The sequence below is a fragment of the Dromiciops gliroides genome, chromosome 1, assembly GCF_019393635.1.
Source record: "Dromiciops gliroides isolate mDroGli1 chromosome 1, mDroGli1.pri, whole genome shotgun sequence".
NCBI classification, from domain to species: Eukaryota; Metazoa; Chordata; class Mammalia; order Microbiotheria; family Microbiotheriidae; genus Dromiciops; species Dromiciops gliroides.
In genome coordinates this window covers 141,095,774-141,117,454 of record NC_057861.1, presented here as the reverse complement: position 1 = coordinate 141,117,454, position 21,681 = coordinate 141,095,774, and the positions used below count along the sequence as shown (strand labels likewise).

At 40.8% G+C, this 21,681-nt stretch overlaps 1 protein-coding gene across 1 annotated transcript in view; it reads left to right on the top strand.

Annotated features, from left to right (window-relative positions):
- Positions 1-21,681, top strand: part of SPAG1 (sperm associated antigen 1) — a 91,425-nt gene that overhangs the window by 32,250 nt on the left and 37,494 nt on the right. Inside the window, exon 11 of the mRNA XM_043978660.1 lies at positions 18,114-18,270. Within this exon, the coding sequence (XP_043834595.1) occupies positions 18,114-18,270 (157 nt within the window). The remainder of the gene's footprint in view (positions 1-18,113; positions 18,271-21,681) is intronic.

Here is a 21,681-nt window from a genome sequence, read left to right as displayed (position 1 = left end):
CCAGATTTCAAAGCAAACCTGCATTTCCAGAGTGCAGCAATTGGGGCTTTGGAGGAGCAGAGGGAAGCCTGTCTGGTTGGTCCATCTGAGAACACCACTGAAGTGCTATCCTTGCCAAACATGTTGTAGTCATGCCAAAAGGTATCCAGCTAGCACACCACATATGTGGAGAGCATGCTTAGAACTCCACTGAGGAGAAACATTCTTCATTCTCAAAACAGAAAAAAGAAATTCTTCTTCCTGTTATTGGTAGTTTTGAATGTTAGATATTTTTTCCAGTTGAGTCAAAAGGTACCTAGGTATATGATTTTGAATGGAAAAATAAGGGATAGAATCAGGTATTGGCAATTTTTTCCCCCGTTTTCATTTGGAAGTGAATTTTTAATATAAATGTGATGACATAAAGGCTTAATGCAGTAAAAATATTTCAACCATTCAATTTTATAATAATTATAAATAAATCTGTTACATTTTTCTGGACATGCCAGCATTTGGACTTTTAAAAATAAGTAAATTTCTTTTTGATGGCAACTAAATAGTGTTTATAATATTTTTATTATTCAGTAGATTCTTTCCATTCACTATACTTTTCCGAGTTGTCCTATATGTATGTGTTTTTAATGTTGTCTGTGTTTTAACTAAATTACGGGGGTCATCAGCTGTTTTTGGCTAAATTATTATGGGGCTAGGCTGGGTTTTCTCAAATATTGCTAAATTATATATTAATGGCTATTGCACCAGTTTGGGCAGTAAGCATTTATTATTAATTAATATCACATATTATTAAAGTATTGACCACGTGTCTCCCTGACTTCCCCACTAGTCACAGGCTTACAGGCCTAGACAATTACATACCCAGCATAATGAGCCAAGAGGGAGAGGACAGGGCACGTAGAGAATAAAAGAGAGTCCAGGGAAGAAAAGAGAGGAAGCCCCTCCTGGCCCAGTCTTTTTATCCTCTTTTTGTTAGAGGCGGGTCACCATACATTGATCTAAGCTAATTGGTTAGCATCATTCAGCTCCATTGATTGACATGACTTGGGGGGTAGTCTAGAGATCAAATTCCAACCATTTAGGTATGCTGCTTCCCCTAGCCAATCAGAAGAATCCATCTGCATTCCTTTTGTTAAAGTGCCCAGGCAGGTTTCTGGTGTGAGGGAAGAAAGTAGCAAAAACTAATGTCTGGGTTTCTCCTAGAAATCCATTATTAATAATTATTTTCTCACATCTGTCTCCTGTGCTGTTCCTATAAGTTTGCTATCAAAATACATTAAACTTAAAACAAAGAGTTAGCTGGGGCTCTTCTCTGCCCAAAGAGCTTGGTACCTGGAGTAAGGGACCACCATTTGAAAAGGAAATACCCATTAAAGCTAAGGCTAATAGAACTGACAAGATTTTCCTTATGGGAAGAAAAATTGTTTAGGTTTTTTTCTCCCAGTCTAATAATTCAGTCAATAAACATTTAGTATCAGCCTCAGACCCTTGACACATACTAGCTGTGTGACCTTGGGCAAGTTACTTAACCCTTGTTGCCCTGCCCAAAAAACCCCACAAACCCCCCCCCCCCAACCTTTAGTAAGCACCTATTATGTGCCAACACTGTAGTCAGTGCTAGGGATCCAACAAGAGTCATAAGACATTCCTTCCCTCAAGGAGCTCACAATGTGATGGGGAGACAACATGCAAACAAATAAATGCAAAGCAAGCTATATACAGGAGAAATAGGAAATAATCGAGAAGAAAGGCATTAGGATTAAGAGGGAATGGGAAAGGCTTTCTACAGAAGATGGGATTTTAGTTGGGACAGAAAGGAAGCCAGTAGGCAGAGATGAAGCATGGGGGACCAGCCAGTGACAATGCCTGGGGTTGGTTGATGAAACATCTTGTTTGTGGAAGAGCCAGGAGGTCAGTGTCACCCGGGATGCACAAGTGTCTGGCAAGGAGTAAGGTATAAGAAAACTGGAAAGGTCGGAGGGAGCCAGGTTATGAAGGGCTCTGAATGCCAAACAGCATTTTGTGTTTGATCCTAGAGGGGATAGGGAGCCCCTGGAATGTATTGAGTGTCAGGGGTCAGATGGTCAGATGGGCACGTTAGGAATATCACTTTGGTGGTTGAATGGAGGGTGGATTGGAGAGGGGAGGGACTTGAGGCAGGCCGACCCACCAACAGGCTATTGCTGTAATCCAGGTGTGAGGTGAGGGCCTGCACCAGAGGGGTGGCAGTGTTGGAGGAGAGAAGGTGTGTAACGATTGGAATGACGCCACCTGCTGGAGACTTACTGTAGAAGAGTTCCGCCCATGAAACGAAGGTCTTTGAGGGCAAGACCAGGAGTCTTTTCTTTGGCGTCAGGAAGTGACGCAGGCGAGTGGGAGGAGGAAGGAGGAGACTGGCGCTCAGTCTCGCTCTCTTTCCTTTGGACTCTGGTGGAGAGCGGAACTAGAAATGTGCTCTCCCTTTAATAGATAGGAATCTAGGCCTTTCTCTCTCTTTACCAAATTCTTATTCTCCTTAATAAATGCTTAAAAGTCTAACTCTTGCTAAAGCTTATAATTTATTGGCGACCACTCATTAGATATTTTAGACAGTTTAGCTAGAATTTTAGCCCTTAATAGGTGCCATATTGGAGAGATGTTGCAAAGGTGAAATCCACAGGCCTTGGGAACAGCTTGGATATGGGCACTGAGAGATAGTGAGGAATCCAAGATAACTCCTAGGTTGTGAGCCTGAGGGCCTGGGAGGATGGTGTTGGCCTTGTACAGTATTAGAGAAGGTATGGTATTAGAAGAAGGGAGGGTTTAGGGGGAAAGATAATGAGTTCTGCTACAAAGATAAGGACATGTTTTACTTAAATGTCTCCTGGACATCATTATGAAATGTCTGAAAGGCAGTTGGAGATGTGATTGGAGATCAGCAGAGACATTGTGATGTAGATAGTGTTGAATATTAAAATATAATTTTTGTATCTGCCTGTCTCCTACAAACAGATCAGAGAAATAATCTTTAATCTCTCCTATAAAATTAATAAACAGATCAAATTACAATATCTTATAATATCTCCTACAAAACCAGATCAGAGACTTAATCTCCTACTAACCAGATCAGAGAACATGATACCCACCCTCCTACGAAACAGATTAGAGACAGACAGAAAAAATATAATATCAATTTAATATTTTGTCCCCAAAAGAAATATATAATACATGATCATGTGGAGACACCCCTCCTAAGAAGAGAGCTCAGAGAGTGCCCATTTCTGAGGGTATATATGGTTTTTTGTTCACTGATTTCAGGGCGTTATCAGTTTCAATACTATGATACAGAAGCAAAGGCAGTTTAACAATTTCAGTTATAACAAGTATGAAAGAAATTCCGAAGCATCATGATAAGATTACAGGATTTTTTTTTTAAAAGGGTTTGTCAAGGATGAGGACACCCAGATGTCACCATAAGATAGGGACTTACTATCCTGAGGGAAGAGAAGACACTAGGTAGGGTCTTTTATCTGCTGGCTATCTGGGTTCAGTTCGGAGTTCAATTGAAGGACATTTTACTCCTATTAATCCTAGTGATCCAGGGTTTCATAAAAAATACTTTTGGATAATAAGTTACCTCCATCAAATCCAGGTGATCCATATATTCATATTAATAGTAGATAGATTTGAGGGTCGTCGGCACAGAGTGTAATGACACATGCATAAAGGCTTTGCCTTTCAAAAAAGCGTTAAAGCTAAAAGAGATGACAGAGCACACTCTTTTTCTCATGGGGAAGAGGTAGCATATCGGCTGAGGACTTCCAAGTAGTAGTATTAGAAGTAGAAACAGAAGTGAGGCCTTGGTGCTTCACTGCAGTTTGGAACTGGGATGATCCCAGTGCAAAAGTGAGCACTGCCAGATTTAGGATGCCTCTCAGCACTGAGTCCAAGCCCTCACTGGATGCAAAGACAAGTTTCATAGCCGTGCCTTTACTGGAACTGCACCTGGAATCAACCGTGACGCTGCTGTTGTAACATATAACGTGGCCACCCATTTTTGCTTCCTACACCTACTATTCCATTCTTACCTTTCTAGTCACAGGCACATGAGATTCCTCGACCTTGTGCCCTATAAGTCTATGCCTCCTTATGTATGTTTAGTATTCCCACTAATGGTATTGTAACACAAACCAACTTGCCCCCTACACACCCCTAAGGTCCAGGTGTGTTAGGTTTTACCATTTCACCTCTCTCCCAGAGTTCTCCACTACCCCTAAGGAGCTTGAGGGGTGTCTAGGCTCTCTGCAAATTACTCCAGCCCCCACTGATGTTGTTCCCCTAATTATAGGGACGTTGTCTCTTGAACTCCAGTTGCATAAGTCTCTAAAAATCAGATCAGCTTTTACACATAAATATTTACTTGAAAAGGCATAATAATAAATATACAGACATACCATGCTCCCCCCCCTCCCAATGCATGAGAGGTGTAATACTCCTCCTGCTCTAATATCATCTCAGTATCTGGGGAGGGCAAGGAGATATGGTTCATCACTCTTGTTCAGGTTCCCACAGAGCAGTGCTAGTTCCAAATCCAACCCCCCCACACACACCTTGGGTTTAAGTCCCAGGCACCCTGGCTTTTCAGACCTTCCATGTGGGGCTATCTGGCTGCATCATCCCACTTGCAATCCTGGCTCCAAAGTCACTATGACTTGAACTTCCTGGTCCTGTGGAGAACTCCTCCAGCACCTGAAACTGAGGAGGCCAAACTACACAGAACAGAAACAAACACCCTCAGGCTCCCAGAGTGAAAGAAGGAGCAGGGGAATAAAAGTCCTTCCCTTCCCACCAGTCCAGTTCAACACCTCTGTGCTGTGAGAGAATGTGCAGCAGGGAGGAGCACACAGGAAAGAGAACAGCTCAGCCTCACCAATTCTAAAGATGTAGGCAGGCAGCCAATCAAAGGAGGCTACACCCCCCATCCATGTAGTACAGGGTGACAAGGCCTCCATGTGAGACAATCTGGACATGCTCCAAAGGCCCCTTAAGGCACCTTCATAATAGCTGAAATTCCCAGGTAACAATAACAAACAAATAAGTAAACAAATGAATGAATGAACAAAGAAATGAATGAATGGCTGAATAAATAAGTAAATAAATGAATTAATGAATAAATGAGCAGGCTAATGCTTAGATAAATAAATGGGTGGGTAGATGATAGATGTCTAAATAAATAAAGGAGTGAGCGAGCAAATGAATAAACAAATGAGGGTGCCTATATGCGTCTATGTATACATACATGTCTATATGTATGTGAGTATATGTAGATATTCTTTAGTGTATGCCAAACTTATGGAATAAATATATTATTGTTATTTTTCTTACTTTACTGTTTCTTTAAATATCTTTGCTTTGAACTACTTGTGTCTTATGGCTGACTAGTACAATTAAACATTTTTCTGTGGGGCTCATGAGCTATGGTTTTTGAACAGATGAGCACTTTGGACCTGGGGTAGCCTTTTCTGGAAACCCAGCTGTGGGCTGGGGAGTGCTCCCAAATACTATATAGAACAATCTTGATTGTGTGCTGCTTCCAGAGTAAGGATTGTGCAACCAGGGGTTTGCCAGAAAAGCCTTCCTTTGGGTAATCGCAAATACCCTGAAAGAAGTTGTAGAAAAGGAAATGGAAAAGTGGCTCGTGCCAATAGTGAGTGAGCTACACAATAGAAGGTATTTGGTCTGAGATTCCTGATGATTTATTGAATTGAAATAATGAATTGAAATAATGGAAATGATATCATAATATACATTTATATAATGCTTTAAGGTTTGCAAAACACTTTACAAATATTATCACATTTAATCCTCACAACAACCCTGGGAGGCAGTTGCCATGTTTACCCTTCATTTACAGTTGAGGAAACTGAGCCAGACAGAAGTTAAGTTGACTTGCCCAGGGTCATACAGCTACTAAGTGTCTGAAGCTGGATTTGAATTTGTCTTTCTGACTCCAAGTCCAGCTCTCTATATACTTCACCACCTAACTTTTGTATAAAGCATAATATAACACCAGCTTTATAAAAGTGACATCAGAGAAAGCTGTTTTGGCAGAATCGGTGAAGGTGTTCAGGTGAATTCAAGGAATGGCCTTGGTTTGGCTCAAGGCTGGGAACGTTGAACCTGCTGAACAGATATTAACCAGGGAAGCATTCCAGTATCATCCCCCTGGTCAGAAGTTGGAATGTAGCTTAATCCATCAGAAAACTTGACTGAAAAAACAAGCCACTCTCTGGAGGAAGGAAGATGACCCCTATGAGCCACATACACAGTGACACCCTACTCCTGTTAGCCTTGACTTCTGCATTGAGATCATCTCAGATCCAAACTGTAGAAAAGCCTCATGTGTGTTGCTGTTTCTAATACTAAAGTTGGGTTTTGCCTTCAGATGAACTTAGGCTAGTACAGAAGTTTCCCAGGAAAACTCATAGCATTTTACCAAAGGGACTTCTCATGTCCTAATGAAAATAAATGTTGAGTTTGTGAACGGACCCTGAAGAATTTCCTGATGATTGCAGAAGAATAATACAGAGTTTGTTTCCTGTGGTAGTTCAGTCTTTTAAAGAGAAGCTGAGTGTGACTTTGGAGTCATCAGTGGAAGAAACCACAAGGTCCAGATAGAGCAGGCCAATTCTGTGACTGAACAAAAGGGCTTATTGCCTGCATTGTCTAGTTATGTGACATGCTTTACAGCATTGCCCAGTCTCCTAACTGTTTGGATGAGAGGCTATGCATTATCAGCATTATTATCCCCACCTCCATCACAGTGGGGCTTACGGGCTGTACTGCTAAGCTGGAAAGTGGGCCACTTTGAGCTCCCTCTCAGTCCTAGTGACATGTGGCATCACAGTAACGGGGGAGGGGGAAAGGAAAGGAGAAAGGAATAAGCGATTAATTATACGATGTCTATTATGTGTCAGGGACTGTGCTAAGTGCTTTACAAATATTATCTCATTTAATCACAACACTATGAAGTAGATGCTGTCCTTATCCCCATTTGACAGCTGAGGAAACCAAAGCAAACAGAGATTAAATGACCTGCTCCAGATCACAAAGCTAGTAAGCATCTGAGGCCAGAATGGAGCTTAGGTCTCCCTGACTTCAGGTGTTCTATCTGCTGCTTCTCAAAGCTATAATAGGAGATGTCCTATCCAGGTTACTATGAAGAAATAAATAAGCCTGATGTCTTGATTTGCCTTAATGATCATCTCAACCTTCCAAAGATAAAGGGACCAACATAAGGAACTTCTTTTCCAGATCTGATTCTCACCAACAAGGAAGTAGCTTCAGTAGAAATGATGGGAAGCTTTGGAAAAAGTGACTGTTCCATCTCAGAATTTTTGATAAAAATGGAAATCTAAAGATAGGCATAGTATGACATTCATCCTAGATTTGAATAGAATAGATTTCAAAGCATTATAGTCCCATGGACTATAATTCTAAAGGTATGTCAGAGCAGGGAAACTTTCAGGAGTAAAATCCTGAAGACACAAAAGAAAGTCATTCAGGGAGGGGGGCCGGGGGAAGGAGAGACAGAGAGAGAGAGAGAGAGAGAGAGAGAGAGAGAGAGAGAGAGAGAGAGAGAGAGAGAGAGAGAGAGAGAGAGAGAGAAAGAGAGAGAGAGATTGAAAAATTGAGAAATTGAGATTTGGATGCACAAGAAGTTCATTAACCTGGGCAGCTAGGTGGTGCAGTGGATAGAGCACTGGCCCTGGAGTCAGAAGGACCTGGGTTCAAATCCGGCCTCAGACATTTAACACTTACTAGTTGTGTGACCCTAGGCAAGTCACTTAACCCCAATTGAACCAACCCCCCCCCCCAAAAAAAACCAAAACAAAAAAAGAAGTTCATTAACCAACTTATATTGTAAAAGACAGAGAAAATGGAAACAAGGGTAAGTGACAAATACAAAAGCATGACTATTAAGAATGGTGGAAGGTAATTTTTCTAACCAAGGACGGCTTGGAAGGTCAGAAGGAGGGAGCTGCTGTGCTGAGACAGGAATGGAGCCCAACCCCACAGTCACACTGATACAGACCCAGTCCTAGGAAGGCTTCACCAGAGAAAGAGACCCCCCCCCCCCAGAGTCTCTGAATCAGCTGTCATCTGCCAGTGCCAGTGTTGTTTGTAACTAAGCTCACAGTCTGGTGAGAGGGCTGAGCCCTGGGCAGGGGGGAGATTACAGGGGTCTCTGCTGGTGCTGAGGCAGAACTTGGGTTTTCACCCCTGCTGAGAACCAGTAGGTCAGCTGAAGTAGCATGGAGAGGGGCAGAGGCTCATCAGAGCTGAAAACCACAGCACTCAAAGCTGGTTGGTTAGCAAGTTGGTCTAGAGTCATCTACAGACCAGGGAACAGGCCAGGTAAGTGAAGAACATACTCCTCCTTAAATCATACCACCTGGGACCTCCTGAAGCTTGGGCTAGTGCAGCCTGGAAACAGTGCCCCACTTTAAGGAGCTAAAAGTCAAGTAAAAGAAAGGCAAGATGAGCAGACAGAGAAAGGTGAGGACCATAGATAGTTTCTTTAGTGACAAGGAAGATGGAGGTATACCCTCAGAGGAAGATGTCAATGTCAGGACCCCTATATCTAAAGCTCCCAAGAAAAATATTAATTGGTCTCAGGCCATAGAGGTGCTCAAAAAGGACTTTGAAGATAAAGTTAGAGAGGTAGAGGAAAAAATGGAAAGAGAAATGAGGGTGATGCAGGAAATATATGAGAAAAAATTCAACAGCTTGAAAAGCCAAATGGAAAAGCTCTCTGACAAAAATAATTGCCTAAGAATCAGTATTGAACAAATGGAAGCTAGCAACTTTATGAGAAACCAAGACACAATAAAACAAATCCAAATGAATAAAAAAATAATAGAGGGTAATGTGAAATATCTTCTTGGAAAAACTGCTGACCTGGAAAATAGATCCAGGAGAGATAATTTGAAAATTATTGGTCTACCTGGAAACCATAATCAAGGAAAGAGCTTAGACATCATCTTCCAAGAAATTGTCAGGGAAAATTGCCCTGATATTCTAGAAGCAGAAGGTAAAATAGAAATTGAAAGAATCTTCTGTTCACTTCCTGAAAGAGATCCCAAAAGGAAAACTCCCAGGAATAGTATAGCCAAATTCCAGAGCTCCCAGGCCAAGGAGAAAATATTGCAAGCTGCCAAAAAGAAAGAATTCAAGTACTGTGGAGCCCTAGTCAGGATAGCACAAGATCTAGCAGCTTCTACATTAAAGGACTGGAGGGCATGGAATATAAAATTCCAGAGGGCAAAAGAATTGGGATTACAACCAAGAATCCAGCAAAATTGATCATAATCTCTCAGAGGAAAAAATGGGACTTTAATGAAAAAGAGGACTTTCAGGTATTCATGATGAAAAGACCTGAACTGAATGGAAAATTTGACTTTCAAATACAAGACCCTAGAGAACCATAAAAAAAAATTGGAGTTGGGAGACATACTTGGAGTCATGCAGTGAGTGCCTTGTGTCTGAGGCCAGGTTTTGGCTGGCGTCCCCCTGTGTCCAGGGTGGATGCTTTTTCCACTGTGTCACCTAGCTGCCCCATGATGATATCTTTAGAGTAAAACTGAGGGGTGAGAGGAATGCACTGGGGGAGGGGGAAGGGCAGAGGTAGCATGGGGTGAAATCCCACATGAAAGAAATAGGAAAGGGCTTATGGAGTGGGGGAAGAGATGGGGGAGGAGCAGGACAGTGAATGAACTTTACACTCATCAGAATAGGCTCAAAGACCTTAATCTCATCAGAGTTGGCTCAAGGAGGGATTAATACCAAACCCAATTGGGTGGAGTAATCTATTTAATCTGGGCAGTAAATGAGCCTAACACTCATCAGAATTGGCTCAAAGACCTTAATTTCATCAGAATTGGCCCAAAGAGGGAATAACATACACACTTAATTGGGTGGAGTAATCTGTCTAACCCTGAAGGAAAATAGAAGGGGAAGGGGATAAAGAGAAAGGGGAAAAAGAAGGAAGGGCAGATTGGGGGAAGGAACAGACAGAAGCAAATCCCTTTTTTTTGGTTTTGTTTTTTGTTTTTAAATCAATAAAGTATTTTATTTTTTTCCCCATTACATGTAAAGATAGTTCTCAACTTTTGTTTATACAAGCTTTACAATTTCAGATTTTTCTCCCTCTCTCCCCTCCCTCCCCCCTCCCCTAGACAGCAGGTAATCTGATATAGGTTTTATATATATATATATACAAATAATAACATTAATCCTATTTCTGCATTAGTCATGTTATAAGAGAAAAAATCAGAGCAATGATGAAAAACCTCAAAATAGAAAAAAACAACAGCATCAAAAACAAAAGAAATAGTATGGTTCATTCAGCATCTATACTCCACAGTTCTTTTTTTTTTTCTTGGATTTGGGGATCCTCTTCTATCACGAGTTCCCTGGAACTCTTCTGTGCCATTGCATTGGTGAGAAGAATATAGTCCATCACAGTAGATCAACACTCAATGTTGATGATACTGTGTATAATGTTCTTTAGGTTCTGCTCATCTCGCTCATCATCAGCTCATGCAAGACCCTCCAGGTTTCTCTGAACTCTTCCTGCTCATCATTTCTTACAGCACAATAGTATTCCATTGTATTCATATACCACAACTTGTCCAGCCATTCCCCAATTGATGGGCACCCCCTCAACTTCCAATTCCTTGCCACCACATAAAGAGCAGCTATAAATATTTTTGTACATGTGGGTCCCTTTCCCCTTTCCATGATTTCTTTGGGGAAAAGACCCAAAAGTGGTATTGCTGGGTCAAAGGGTATGCACAGCTCTATTGCCCTTTGGGCATAATTCCAAATTGCTCTCCAGAATGGTTGGATCAGTTCACACCTCCACCAACAATGGATTAGTGTTCCAATTTTCCCACAGCTTCTCCAACAAGCAAATCCCTTTTGAAGAGTAGAGGGATAGGGTGAAAGAAGATATAGAGTAAATATCATGGGGAAGGAAATAGTATGGAGGGAAACAGTTAACAATAGTAATCATGAAAAAAGGAAAAGGGGGGAAATTGTACAAAAATATTTATAGCAAGTCTTTGTGGTAGCTAAGAATTGGGAATCAAGGGAATGTCTATCAATTAAGGAATGACTGAAGAAGATGTGGTATATGATTGTAGTGGAATGGTATTGTGCTATAGGAAATGACAAACAGGATGATCCCAGAAAAACCTGGAAAGACTCATATGAACTGATATATAGTGAAGTGAGCAGAGCTGGGAGGACATTGTGCATAGTGACAGCAGTATTGTTCAGTGAGCAATTGAGAATGACTTAACTACTCTAAGCAATACAATGATCCAAGACAATCCCAAAGGACTAATGATGAAGCATACTATCCACTCCCATAGAAAGAACTGATAAAAAGAGCACTTGTGGATTGTACATATATAACCTATATCAGATTGGTTGCTGTCTTGCAGAGGGGAGAGGAAAGGGAGGGAGAAAAATTTGGAACTCTAAATCTTATGAAAATGAATGTTGAAAACTACCCTTACATGTAACTGGGAAAAAAAAAAATGTTTGTTTCATTGAAATAAATAAATAAATAAAAATACCTAGTTTTTTTTTTTTAAAGAATTGTGGAAGCTTAGAATGGGTTGAGGCTGGCAAGAGAAACTTAATGAGCACACCTGTGAAGGCTTTTGTTTGTTTTTTCACCATGATGGTAGAAAAGAAGAGGATCAAATAAAGGATGGGACTGCTGCTCAGGGTGGACAGGATGATGATTATTGTTAAGAGAGAAAGCAGAGCTTTCATTTGTTACATTGCTTCTCATTTTCTCCACAAAGGAGAATGTTTATTGGCCTGGAAAAGCTAGAACAGAAATAACTTATGGGGAATTGATGCTTAAGATAAGTAGGGACATTGGGGAGTTCACATCCACTGGCACAGGCATTATTGCTGAGACACTGAGTGATTTTGGAAAGATCACAGAGGATGGGGCAGGTAGCACTTGATTAGAGAAGGGCAAATGTCCTGATTTTCAAAGAAGGGAAGAGAATGGAGTCTGAAATCTACACAAGACCAGCAAGTCTGACTTTGCAAAATTCTAGAATATATTACAAAGGGATGATTAATGAAAAGCTAGAAAATGAGGCAGTGATCTCGAAGAGGAAGTGTGATTCCCTCATGAACAAGGTAGCTAGAAGGTACAGTGGAGAGAGTCAGGAAAACCAGAGTTCAACTTTAACCTCAAACACTCACTGACTGTGGGACCCTAGATAAGACACTTAACCTCTGCCTCAGTTTTCCCATCTGTAAAATAGAGATAATAATCGCACCTATTTCCCAGAATTGTTGTAAGGATAAAGTGAGATAGTATTTGTAAGCAGTTTTCCAAAAACTCTGAAGCCCTATATAAATGTCTGTTGTGGTGGTGGTTGGTGGTGGTTGTTCATGGTGGTGGGTGGTGGGTGGTGTTGGTGTCAGAGTAATCCTACTTCATCTTTTGACCAGGTTGCCAAACTCTTAGGTCAGGGGAATCCTAGAGTTTGCCTAGAGTTTAGTTCATCATTTCACAGTGACAATAACAATAAGCTGAATTTATGTAGCCAAGTATTTATGGTTTACAAAATGTACAAAATACATTGCCATAATATCACATACATTATCCCATTTGATTGCCACAATAACCCTGTGAGGCAGGTACTATAGGTATAATTTTTGTTTTAGAGATGAGGAAGCTGAGGGTAAGAGACTTTAGGTGACTTTTCTAGGGTCACGTACCTAGTAAATGACTGATATAGTATTTGGATCCAGCTATTCTTGACTCCAAGTACATTTTCTGTCCACTTTTCTACTTTTCCATATTTTCCATAAGAAAAGCATGTTATACTTTACCAAATACCTTGCTAAAAATCTAGTTTACTTATGGGTACAGCATTTTCCCCATGTGGACTTTGTAGAATTGTGTGAGTTCAGAAGTGCTTAAATGACCAAATCCTTTACTAGTTAGATGTCATCTTAGAAAAGGGGTTCCAGGGGCAACTAGGTGGCACAGTGGATAAAGCACCAGCCCCCTGGATTCAAGAGGACCTGAGTACAAATCCAGCCTCAGACACTTGATACTTGCTAGCTGTTTGACCCTGGGCAAGTCACTTAACCCCCATTGCCCTGCAAAAGAAAGAAAGAAAGAAAGAAAGAAAGAAAGAAAGAAAGAAAGAAAGAAAGAAAGAAAGAAAGAAAGAAAGAAGGAAGGAAGGAAGGAAGGAAGGAAGGAAGGAAGGAAGGAAGGAAGGAAGGAAGGAAGGAAGGAAGGAAGGAAGGAAGGAAGGAAGGAAGGAAAGAAAGAAAGAAAGAAAGAAAGAAAGAAAGAAAGAAAGAAAGAAAGAAAGAAAGAAAAAGGGTTCCAGGGAAGTGACCCAGGGGTACAACTATGAGGGGAAGAAGGACAGTGCAACTAATTTGTGGCTCTGCTCAGCCTTGGGCAGACCATATGTGAAATATTGTTCTCAGTAGTGGGTACTACATTTTAGGGAGGACTTTGATCATACAGTCTGCATCTATAGCAGAACAATCAGGATGATAGAAGGGACCACAGAAAATTCTTTGGTTGAAGGAGCTAGAAGTGTTTAGCCCAGAAAAGACTTAGGAGAGACATGATGACTTTCTTCAAGTATTTGAATGATGCTCCCTGGAAAAAGGAAGACTTATTCTGCTTAGTCCCAGAGGACAAAGCTAAAAGCAATAGGTGGAATTTGCAGAAACAGATTTTGATTCAACGTAAAAGGGCAAATTCCTAACAATTAGAGCAATCCAGATGTCCAATGCACTATCCTGGAGGGAGCAGATTTCTGCTCAGGGACATCTTTAAAGCAAATGCTAAATGACAGCTTGTCAGGCTGAGAATATCCTAGCCCTTTGCTTCTATATAAGATAGGCTAGTTTTTCCTTAAAAGGTATGGAAATGGGGCAGCTAGATGGAGCAGTGGATAAAACACCAACCCTGGATTCAGGAGGACCTGAGTTCAAATCCAGCCTCAGATACTTGACACTTACTAGCTGTGTGACCCTGGACAAGTCACTTAATCCTCACTGCCCCACCAAAAACCAAAACAAAAAACACACAGAAAAAAAACCAAAACAACAACAACAACAACAACAAAAAGGTAAGAAAACCATCCTCAAGACTTACTTGGTTCTGGGGACTAAAAGCTTAGGGTGTTGATATCACTTCCTAATCACTTAAATACAAAACAGCCACTCCAGGAACAAGCTGATGCTTGGCTGGCAGGCAATTATGGGCAATTCAGAGGGAGGGGATCTTTGCTCACCTGACTAGGAGTGTCCTCAAAGCATATCCTTCCTTGTTGAATATCATTCTCCTGCTATGGATAAGTAGATTTCCTTTTGCTAACTGTTGAATGACTTCTGGGTATCTCATTTCATTCCTAAACTAAAAAGAGATTGATCTGAATGAGGCCCAGTCCTGGACAGATGTAGAGGGATTTCTCATTACATTAGATTGTAATCTTGAAGACAAAGGCTGTCTTTTGCCTCTTTTTGTATCCCCAGTACTTAGCACAGTGTCTGGCACATAGCAAGGGCTTAATAAATGTACATTCATTCATTGATACAGATAGCCTATGAGATTCCTTCTGATTCTGTGATTTTATGATTCTGCGATTCTGTGAAACTAATTCTCCTTCTCACAAAGTCAAAGGAACTTCACACCTAGGGAATTAGTTACAGTGAAAGAACTTGGCAGTTATTGTAGTGGCAGGAAGAGCCCACTCTTTTTTGATATGAGTAATTCCATTTTAGAATAAACCTCGGGGCAACTAGGTGGTAAGCACCGGCCCTGGATTCAGGAGTGCCAGAGTTCAAATCCGGCCTCAGACACTTAACACTTACTAGCTGTGTGACCCTGGGCAAGTCACTTAACCCCAATTGCCTTACCAAAAAAAAAAAAAAAAAGAATAAACCTCAATTTTAGTATAAAGGGACGAGTCATATCTAACTCCCATATTTTGCCTTCCTTTAGCCAAGTTCTTATGCAAGAAGAGCCAAAAAAGAATCTAGCCTATCTCATACCCCAATACTAATGATATACTAAGGATAGATAGAAAGGGAAGAAGCATTTATTAAGTTCCTATTATATGCCAGGCACTATGCTAAATGCTTTACAAATATTATTTCATTTTATCTTCATAACAACCCTGAGAGGTAGGTGCTATTATTTTCCCCAGTTGAGCAAACTTGAAGCAGACAGTTTAAGTGCCCAGGGCCACAGAGCTAGGAAGTATGAAAGGGATTAAGCTTTTCTTAATAATTATTAAATTTCTCTTTTTGTGCCTTTCCCTTATATTCTGGTTACCCTCCACCCAAGGTTCCTAGATGCCCATTCTCCTGTATTGACTTAAATGACCCACCGTAGCCTGTTCAACTTGCTGAAGAATCCAATGCCTGCAAATTACTCATTTTCTTAATCTCCAATCAAAAATCCTCATGGTATTTGAAGGAGGCACTGGACTTATATTCAGAAAGAGCTTGGTTCAAATCCCACTTCAGACACTTACTAGCTGTATGATTCTGGGCAAGTCACTTAATTTCTCTGTACCTTAGTTTTCACATCTGTAAAATGAGGAGGTTAAACTAGGTGGCATCCAGGGTCCCTTCTAACTTTAAATATAGGATCCTAACATCCTTCAGTGTAGCTAATTACAGGGAGAACTACTACAAAGGCGAAGAGACCTAGTTTCTAGTCCTGGCTTTATCACTAGCTGTTTTTCCCTGTACAAGGAAGCTGATCTCCCTGGGCCTCAGTTTGCTTATTTGAGTGAGAATGACTAAAGATGACTAGATGAGATGACCATCTCAACTAGATGGTCTACTCAAGTTGCTAGAATTCTGTGATCCTAGGGTGTGTGGGGGAGGGTGGGAAGTCTGATTGGCACACATCAGGATACTGTCTTGTGTGCAGCCTATAGCTCTGCTGTCTGTCTGGATGCTTAGGATAGTACCTGGTCCATCATAAGCCCCCAATAAATGCATGTTGACTGACTATTCAACAGCTACTTCAGGTACTTAGAAGTAGAAGAAAACAACAAAATTTTAGATTATATAGAGGTTTGAAGAAAACAAATACATTTAATGTAGTAGAATTAGAAATAAAACTCTTAATGGGCTATACCAATGAATCCAATATAATAATATGAAAAAATGTAAAGTTTGACATTTAGGTTAAAAAGTCAGTGATAGTAGTACAAGATGAAGACCTATCCTAACAGCAGTTGAAGTAAAAATGCCAATGGTTTTCATTAAGTTCAAGCTCCATACGAGTAAACATATGATACAATTGCTAAAAAACAAAAAACAAAAAACAAAAAACAACCCTAATAAAATATTGTTGTTCAGTCGTGCTTGACTCTTTGTGACCTCGTGAACCATACTACATCAATACTATCTATGGGATTTCCTTGGCAAAGGTACTGGAATGGTTTGTCATTCCCTTTTCTGGTAAATGAAGGCGAGCAAGTTAAATGACTTGCCTAGAGTCACACAGCTAGTATGTGTCTGCGACTGGATTTGACTTCAAGTCTTCTTAACTCCAGGTCCAGCACTCCATCCACTGAACCATCTAGCTTCCTCTTAATGAAACATTAGACAATATTAATAGATATAGAGGCATATCCCATACAATGTCATTAATTTGATTCACAAAAATTCCATATGAAGATGTTAGGGGGGCAGCTAGGTGGCGCAGTGGATAAAGCACTGGCCCTGAATTCAGGAGGACCTGAGTTCAAATCCAGCCTCAGACACTTGACACTTACTAGCTGTGTGACCCTGGGCAAGTCACTTAACCCTCATTGCCCTGCGCAAAAACAAACAAAAAAGGCTAGGTAAAATTCCACTAAAGGGGATAATTAGTTTCATAGGCACACTATTTTGAGACATCCAATAAGCCATATAGGGATGATAAGCAGATGATCCCCATAAGAGTTAACCCTCCTTGGGTTTATTAGATAGCTCATTATTACAGACCATCTGATTGGCTGAGTGACTAGAGATATTATAACAAGATTTTGTGGCTATGGTTATAATGTATTAATGATATTCTTATATGAGAACATGGTATAGTATGTAGCTAACCAGTCTTGAAATCAGGAAGACCTAGGTTCAAATCCTGCCTCTTAGACATACTGTGTGACTGTGAGTAAAGCACTTAATCTCTTAGGTCCCATCAACACCACCAGGTTACTCTCTTAAGACTATGAGTTGCAGAAGACAAAAGTGGGGAGGAGGGGTGTTTCCTACTGGGAGGTTCCCATGCCAGTAAAATCATACTGCCATGACATAATTGTAAAATGTTGGTTCAGGCCACATTATGCATATGTTCCTATATAATGATATAATGTCCAGAACAAAGAGGATCATAGTCCCTTGTGCTTTGCACTGAGCAGAGAACATCTGGAACACTGTGTTCAGTTCTGGGTGCCACATTTTAAAAGAAACATTGACAGACTGAATGGAGTCTAGAGAAGGGTTATGGGTTTGGTTTAGGATCTAGTAATTATGTTGTACAAAGAATGGTTGTACAAAGAATGGATATGATAGCTGTTTTCAAATATTTGATGGCCTATCATATGGAGGAAGAATTAGCTCTAAATCTCTTTGCCCTTGTTCTCTTTTCTTACTTTTTGGGGGGGTTTTATTTCACATTTATTCTTTATTGCTCCAAAGGACATAATTAAGACCAAATGGTTAGAAGCTAAAGAGAGACAAATTTTTGGCTCAATATAACTTTCTTGAAATTTAAACTGCACCTAAGTAGGATAGCCTTCTCAGTTAGGTAGTGAGTTCCTTGACACTAGAAGTATTAACCAAAAAACTGTCTGGTTGGCCATTTGTCAGCGATGTTGCAGAGGGGATTCTTGCTTCATGGTGGGGTTTGGAGTCAGTGATCCTTAAGGCCCTTTACAAATATGAGACCCTCTGGTACTACTTACTGGGCTTAATGGGATTTTCTTTATTGACTTTTTAAAACTTGAAAATGCTTTATTATTTTTATTGGTGTAAAACATTTTCCTAACACGATCACATTACAGAAAATATTGTCAGAAGTTGAAAAAGACCTGAACAAGTCTCAGCCTGAATCTACTCCCAAAACCAAAGGGAAGAGAATGGTTATTCAGGAAGTAGAGGATTCAGAGGATGAAGATGGAAAAAGAAGTGAAGAACATGAAAATGGCAGTGGAGATAAGAGTAAAATATTATTTCTTCAATTGTTTTATGAGAAAAAAAGACCATTTAAGGAATTGAGGCTTTCTATATTTTTCAGCTTGCATGGAAAAGGACATGAGCTTCCACAGGTTCATTTCAACCATATTTTTTGTTCTGAAGATTACTTTCAGGTCACCTTACAAGTTACTTTTTTTCCCCAGAGCAGTGAGGGTTAAGTGACTTGCCCAGGGTCACACAGCTAGTAAGTGTCAAGTGTCTGAGGCTGAATCTGAACTCAGGTCCTCCTGAATCCAGGGCTGGTGCTCTATCCACTGTGCCACCTAGCTGCCCCTACAAGTTACTTTTTAAAAACTTTTCCGATTCTTACAAACCTCCCCAATTTTGTTCTTCTTTTAATGACTTGCTTTCACTCCTAAACATCAGATCTTTTAGATGAAAGTATGACTGTGCCATCTTAACACCAAAATTTGCAAGTAAAATAAGCATTCCACTCTTAAATGGGGGTTTTGTGACCATTTGCTTAGTGGCAAATGGAGGAATTGACTAGGAAAGGAAAAAAATAGAATGTGGGCACAGCCTTGTAAACATCCTTAAACTGGGTGAATCAATGAAGACATCGTATGTTTTGCCTCTTTAAAAAGCTCTGCTTTCCAAAATAAAAGATCCCAAAGAGAAGCAATGTAGAGAAAGATCTACTTTTCAAAATAAATTATGGGGGCAGCTAGGTGGTGCAGTGGATAAAGCACCGGCCCTGGATTCAGGAGTGCCTGAGTTCAAATCCGGCCTCAGACACTTGACACTTACTAGCTGTGTGACCCTGGGCAAGTCACTTAACCCTCATTGCCCCGCAAAAACAAAAACAAAAAACAAAAATAAACAAAATAAATTATGGATCCCAAAGAGAGGCAGTGAAATAACAGTGATCTTGAACATAGAAGATCATAGAATCTCAGAGAGAGAGCTGTCAGGGAGAGGTTAAATAATGTGCCCAAGGTCATACAGGTAGTTAAGAGGCAGAGCTAGGGATGAGACAGTCTCCTTGGAATCCATCTTCCTGGACTCCAAAAGCTGCGCTCCTTCCACCGTGCCACAATGAGAGGGTTCCAAACCTGGATCTGACCCTTATGCAACCCTGATCAAGTGGGCCTCAGGAAAATGAGGGTAACACTACTAAACAAGGGGGTGATGAGGAAAGTCTTGGTAGAGCTTAAATTACTATATATGTGAGTTATTATAAGGGATAAATTCACTTTCTAAGAGATAAAATATTTTTTAAAACAAAAGTGTTCCTGGGGGCAGCTAGGTGGTACAGTGGATAAAACACTGGCTCTGGATTCAGGTGGACCTGAGTTCAAATCCAGCCTCAGACACTTGACACTTACTAGCTGTGTGACCCTGGGCAAGTCACTTAACCCTCATTGCCCCTAAAAAAACACAACCTAACCCCCCACAAAAAAACCCAAAAGTGATCTTTAGTCAATAAACAGTAGGTGGTGCAGTATGGATGGAGTGTGGGGCCTGAAGTCAAATACCTGAGAGCAAATATCAGCTCAGGCACTTACTGGTTGTGTGACCCTGGGCAAGTCACTTAGCATCTTTTGGGTTTGCCTCAGTCTCCTGAAATGTAAAATGATGATAATAATAAACTGCCTCTCAGGGTTATTGTAAGGATCAAATGAGGTAAACTTGCAAAGAATTTAGCACTCAGTAGATGCTTTAATAAGTCCTTCCCTCTCTCCCTTCCTTCTCTCCTTCCTTCCTTCCTTCCTCCTCCCACCTCCCACCTCCTTCAACATATAAAATGAAAGGTAAATATGTTTGAAAGAAAAAACAAAAAAACTTATGTTTCCTAGCCTCTAGGGCAAGATTGGAGGACCTTTTTTTTTTTTTACACTGAGGGCAACAAACCCACAGAAGAAAACAATCTGTAATCATAGTGGGCCACCAAGAAGAAAAACCTTCATTTAGTAGGTGTAACCAATAATGTTAAAATCCTCCGGTTTTATATTATGACTTAGTAAGGTAGAAATAGTAAAAGAGAAAGAAGAAAGACAGGAAAGGAAGAGAACTATCACTTAAAAAGGGGGGGGAGGGGAAGAGAGAGCCAAACCGAAAGCAGTGAGTGAGGGGGCCAGTATCTTCTTCCCTCTGCAGCCTCCATTCTCATCCCTGCCCATTCTGGCCTTTTGTTTCTTAGTTCCATTCTGCTTTCAGCTCCCAGCAGCTTAAACCATCCTGGTACTGGAACAGTAGCTCTGCATGTCTTCCTCTTCGGGCAGGGCAAGCAAGCTGGCCAAGGACTTGAGGACTCCTTGCACTCCAGCTACTGTCTTCTCCTCTAACTCTGAGAGTGCCCCTTGAGCTTGGAGAAGGCCCCTAGTCTCTGTTTCATTGCATGTAACTATATTTGGTCATTTCTGCAGGAGTCAAAAGAAACAAACACATTTGACTCTAGAGCAAAGCTTCTTAAAATGTCAGTAGAGACTTCATATGAACGTGGGGGTCGTGAAAAATTTGGCACAGTACAGTAAAAGGTTATTGGGGGCAGCCAGGTGGCACAGTGAGTAGAGCACTGGCCCTGGAGTCAGGAGGACCTGAGTTCAAATCCAGCCTCAGGCACTTAACACAAGCTGTGTGACCCTGGGCAAGTCACTTAACTCCAATTGTCTCATATACACACACACACACATACACACACACAACAGTAAGAGGTTTTCTATACCTATTATATATTCCTATATACCTGAGGTCGTGTAAAAATGTCTTGGGTGAAAAGGGGTCGCGAGTGGAAAAGGTTTAAGAAGCCCTGTACTCGAGAACTTGATAGAGGCTGGAGGAAATTAAGCTGAGGGGCAGATACATCTAAAAGACTAGAAGCCAGAGGGTTGGGGTGATGGGAGGACCATATTTATTAATCCCCTGCTGTGTGCTAGATGCTGAGGATACAAAAACCAGAAGGAAACTGTGTTTTCCTTTATTTCACCTGCTTAACAATTTCACCTGCTTGGTTCTTCTCAGATAAATGGGGGAAAATCACCTTGGATTTCCTTTGACACCCCCATTTGTTTTTGCACACCAACACTGGCTGGTTGTGGAAGGTTGGCCCTTTCAGTTACTGCTGCCCTGGTTGATGGCATTGATCGGTCACAGGTTTGTTGTTTGTTTACTTCCAGGATCTCCTCCTGAGCCTGCTAGAGGCCTTGCCACATCTTAGTTTTCTCTTTTGTGAAGGCAGTTCATAAACTAGGTCACCCATGATCCCTCTTTAGGAAGAGAGGGTATTAAAACCTGCCTCCAGGGCTTTATGCCCAATCTTAAAGAAGCATAATTCTCTTGAGAAGGTTAAAACATTTTTTCCTCTAGCTTCAACAGGGCCCCATGAAGAGAGCTTTACTCATAATTTTCAAATTTTTATAGGACAAAAATCAGAAA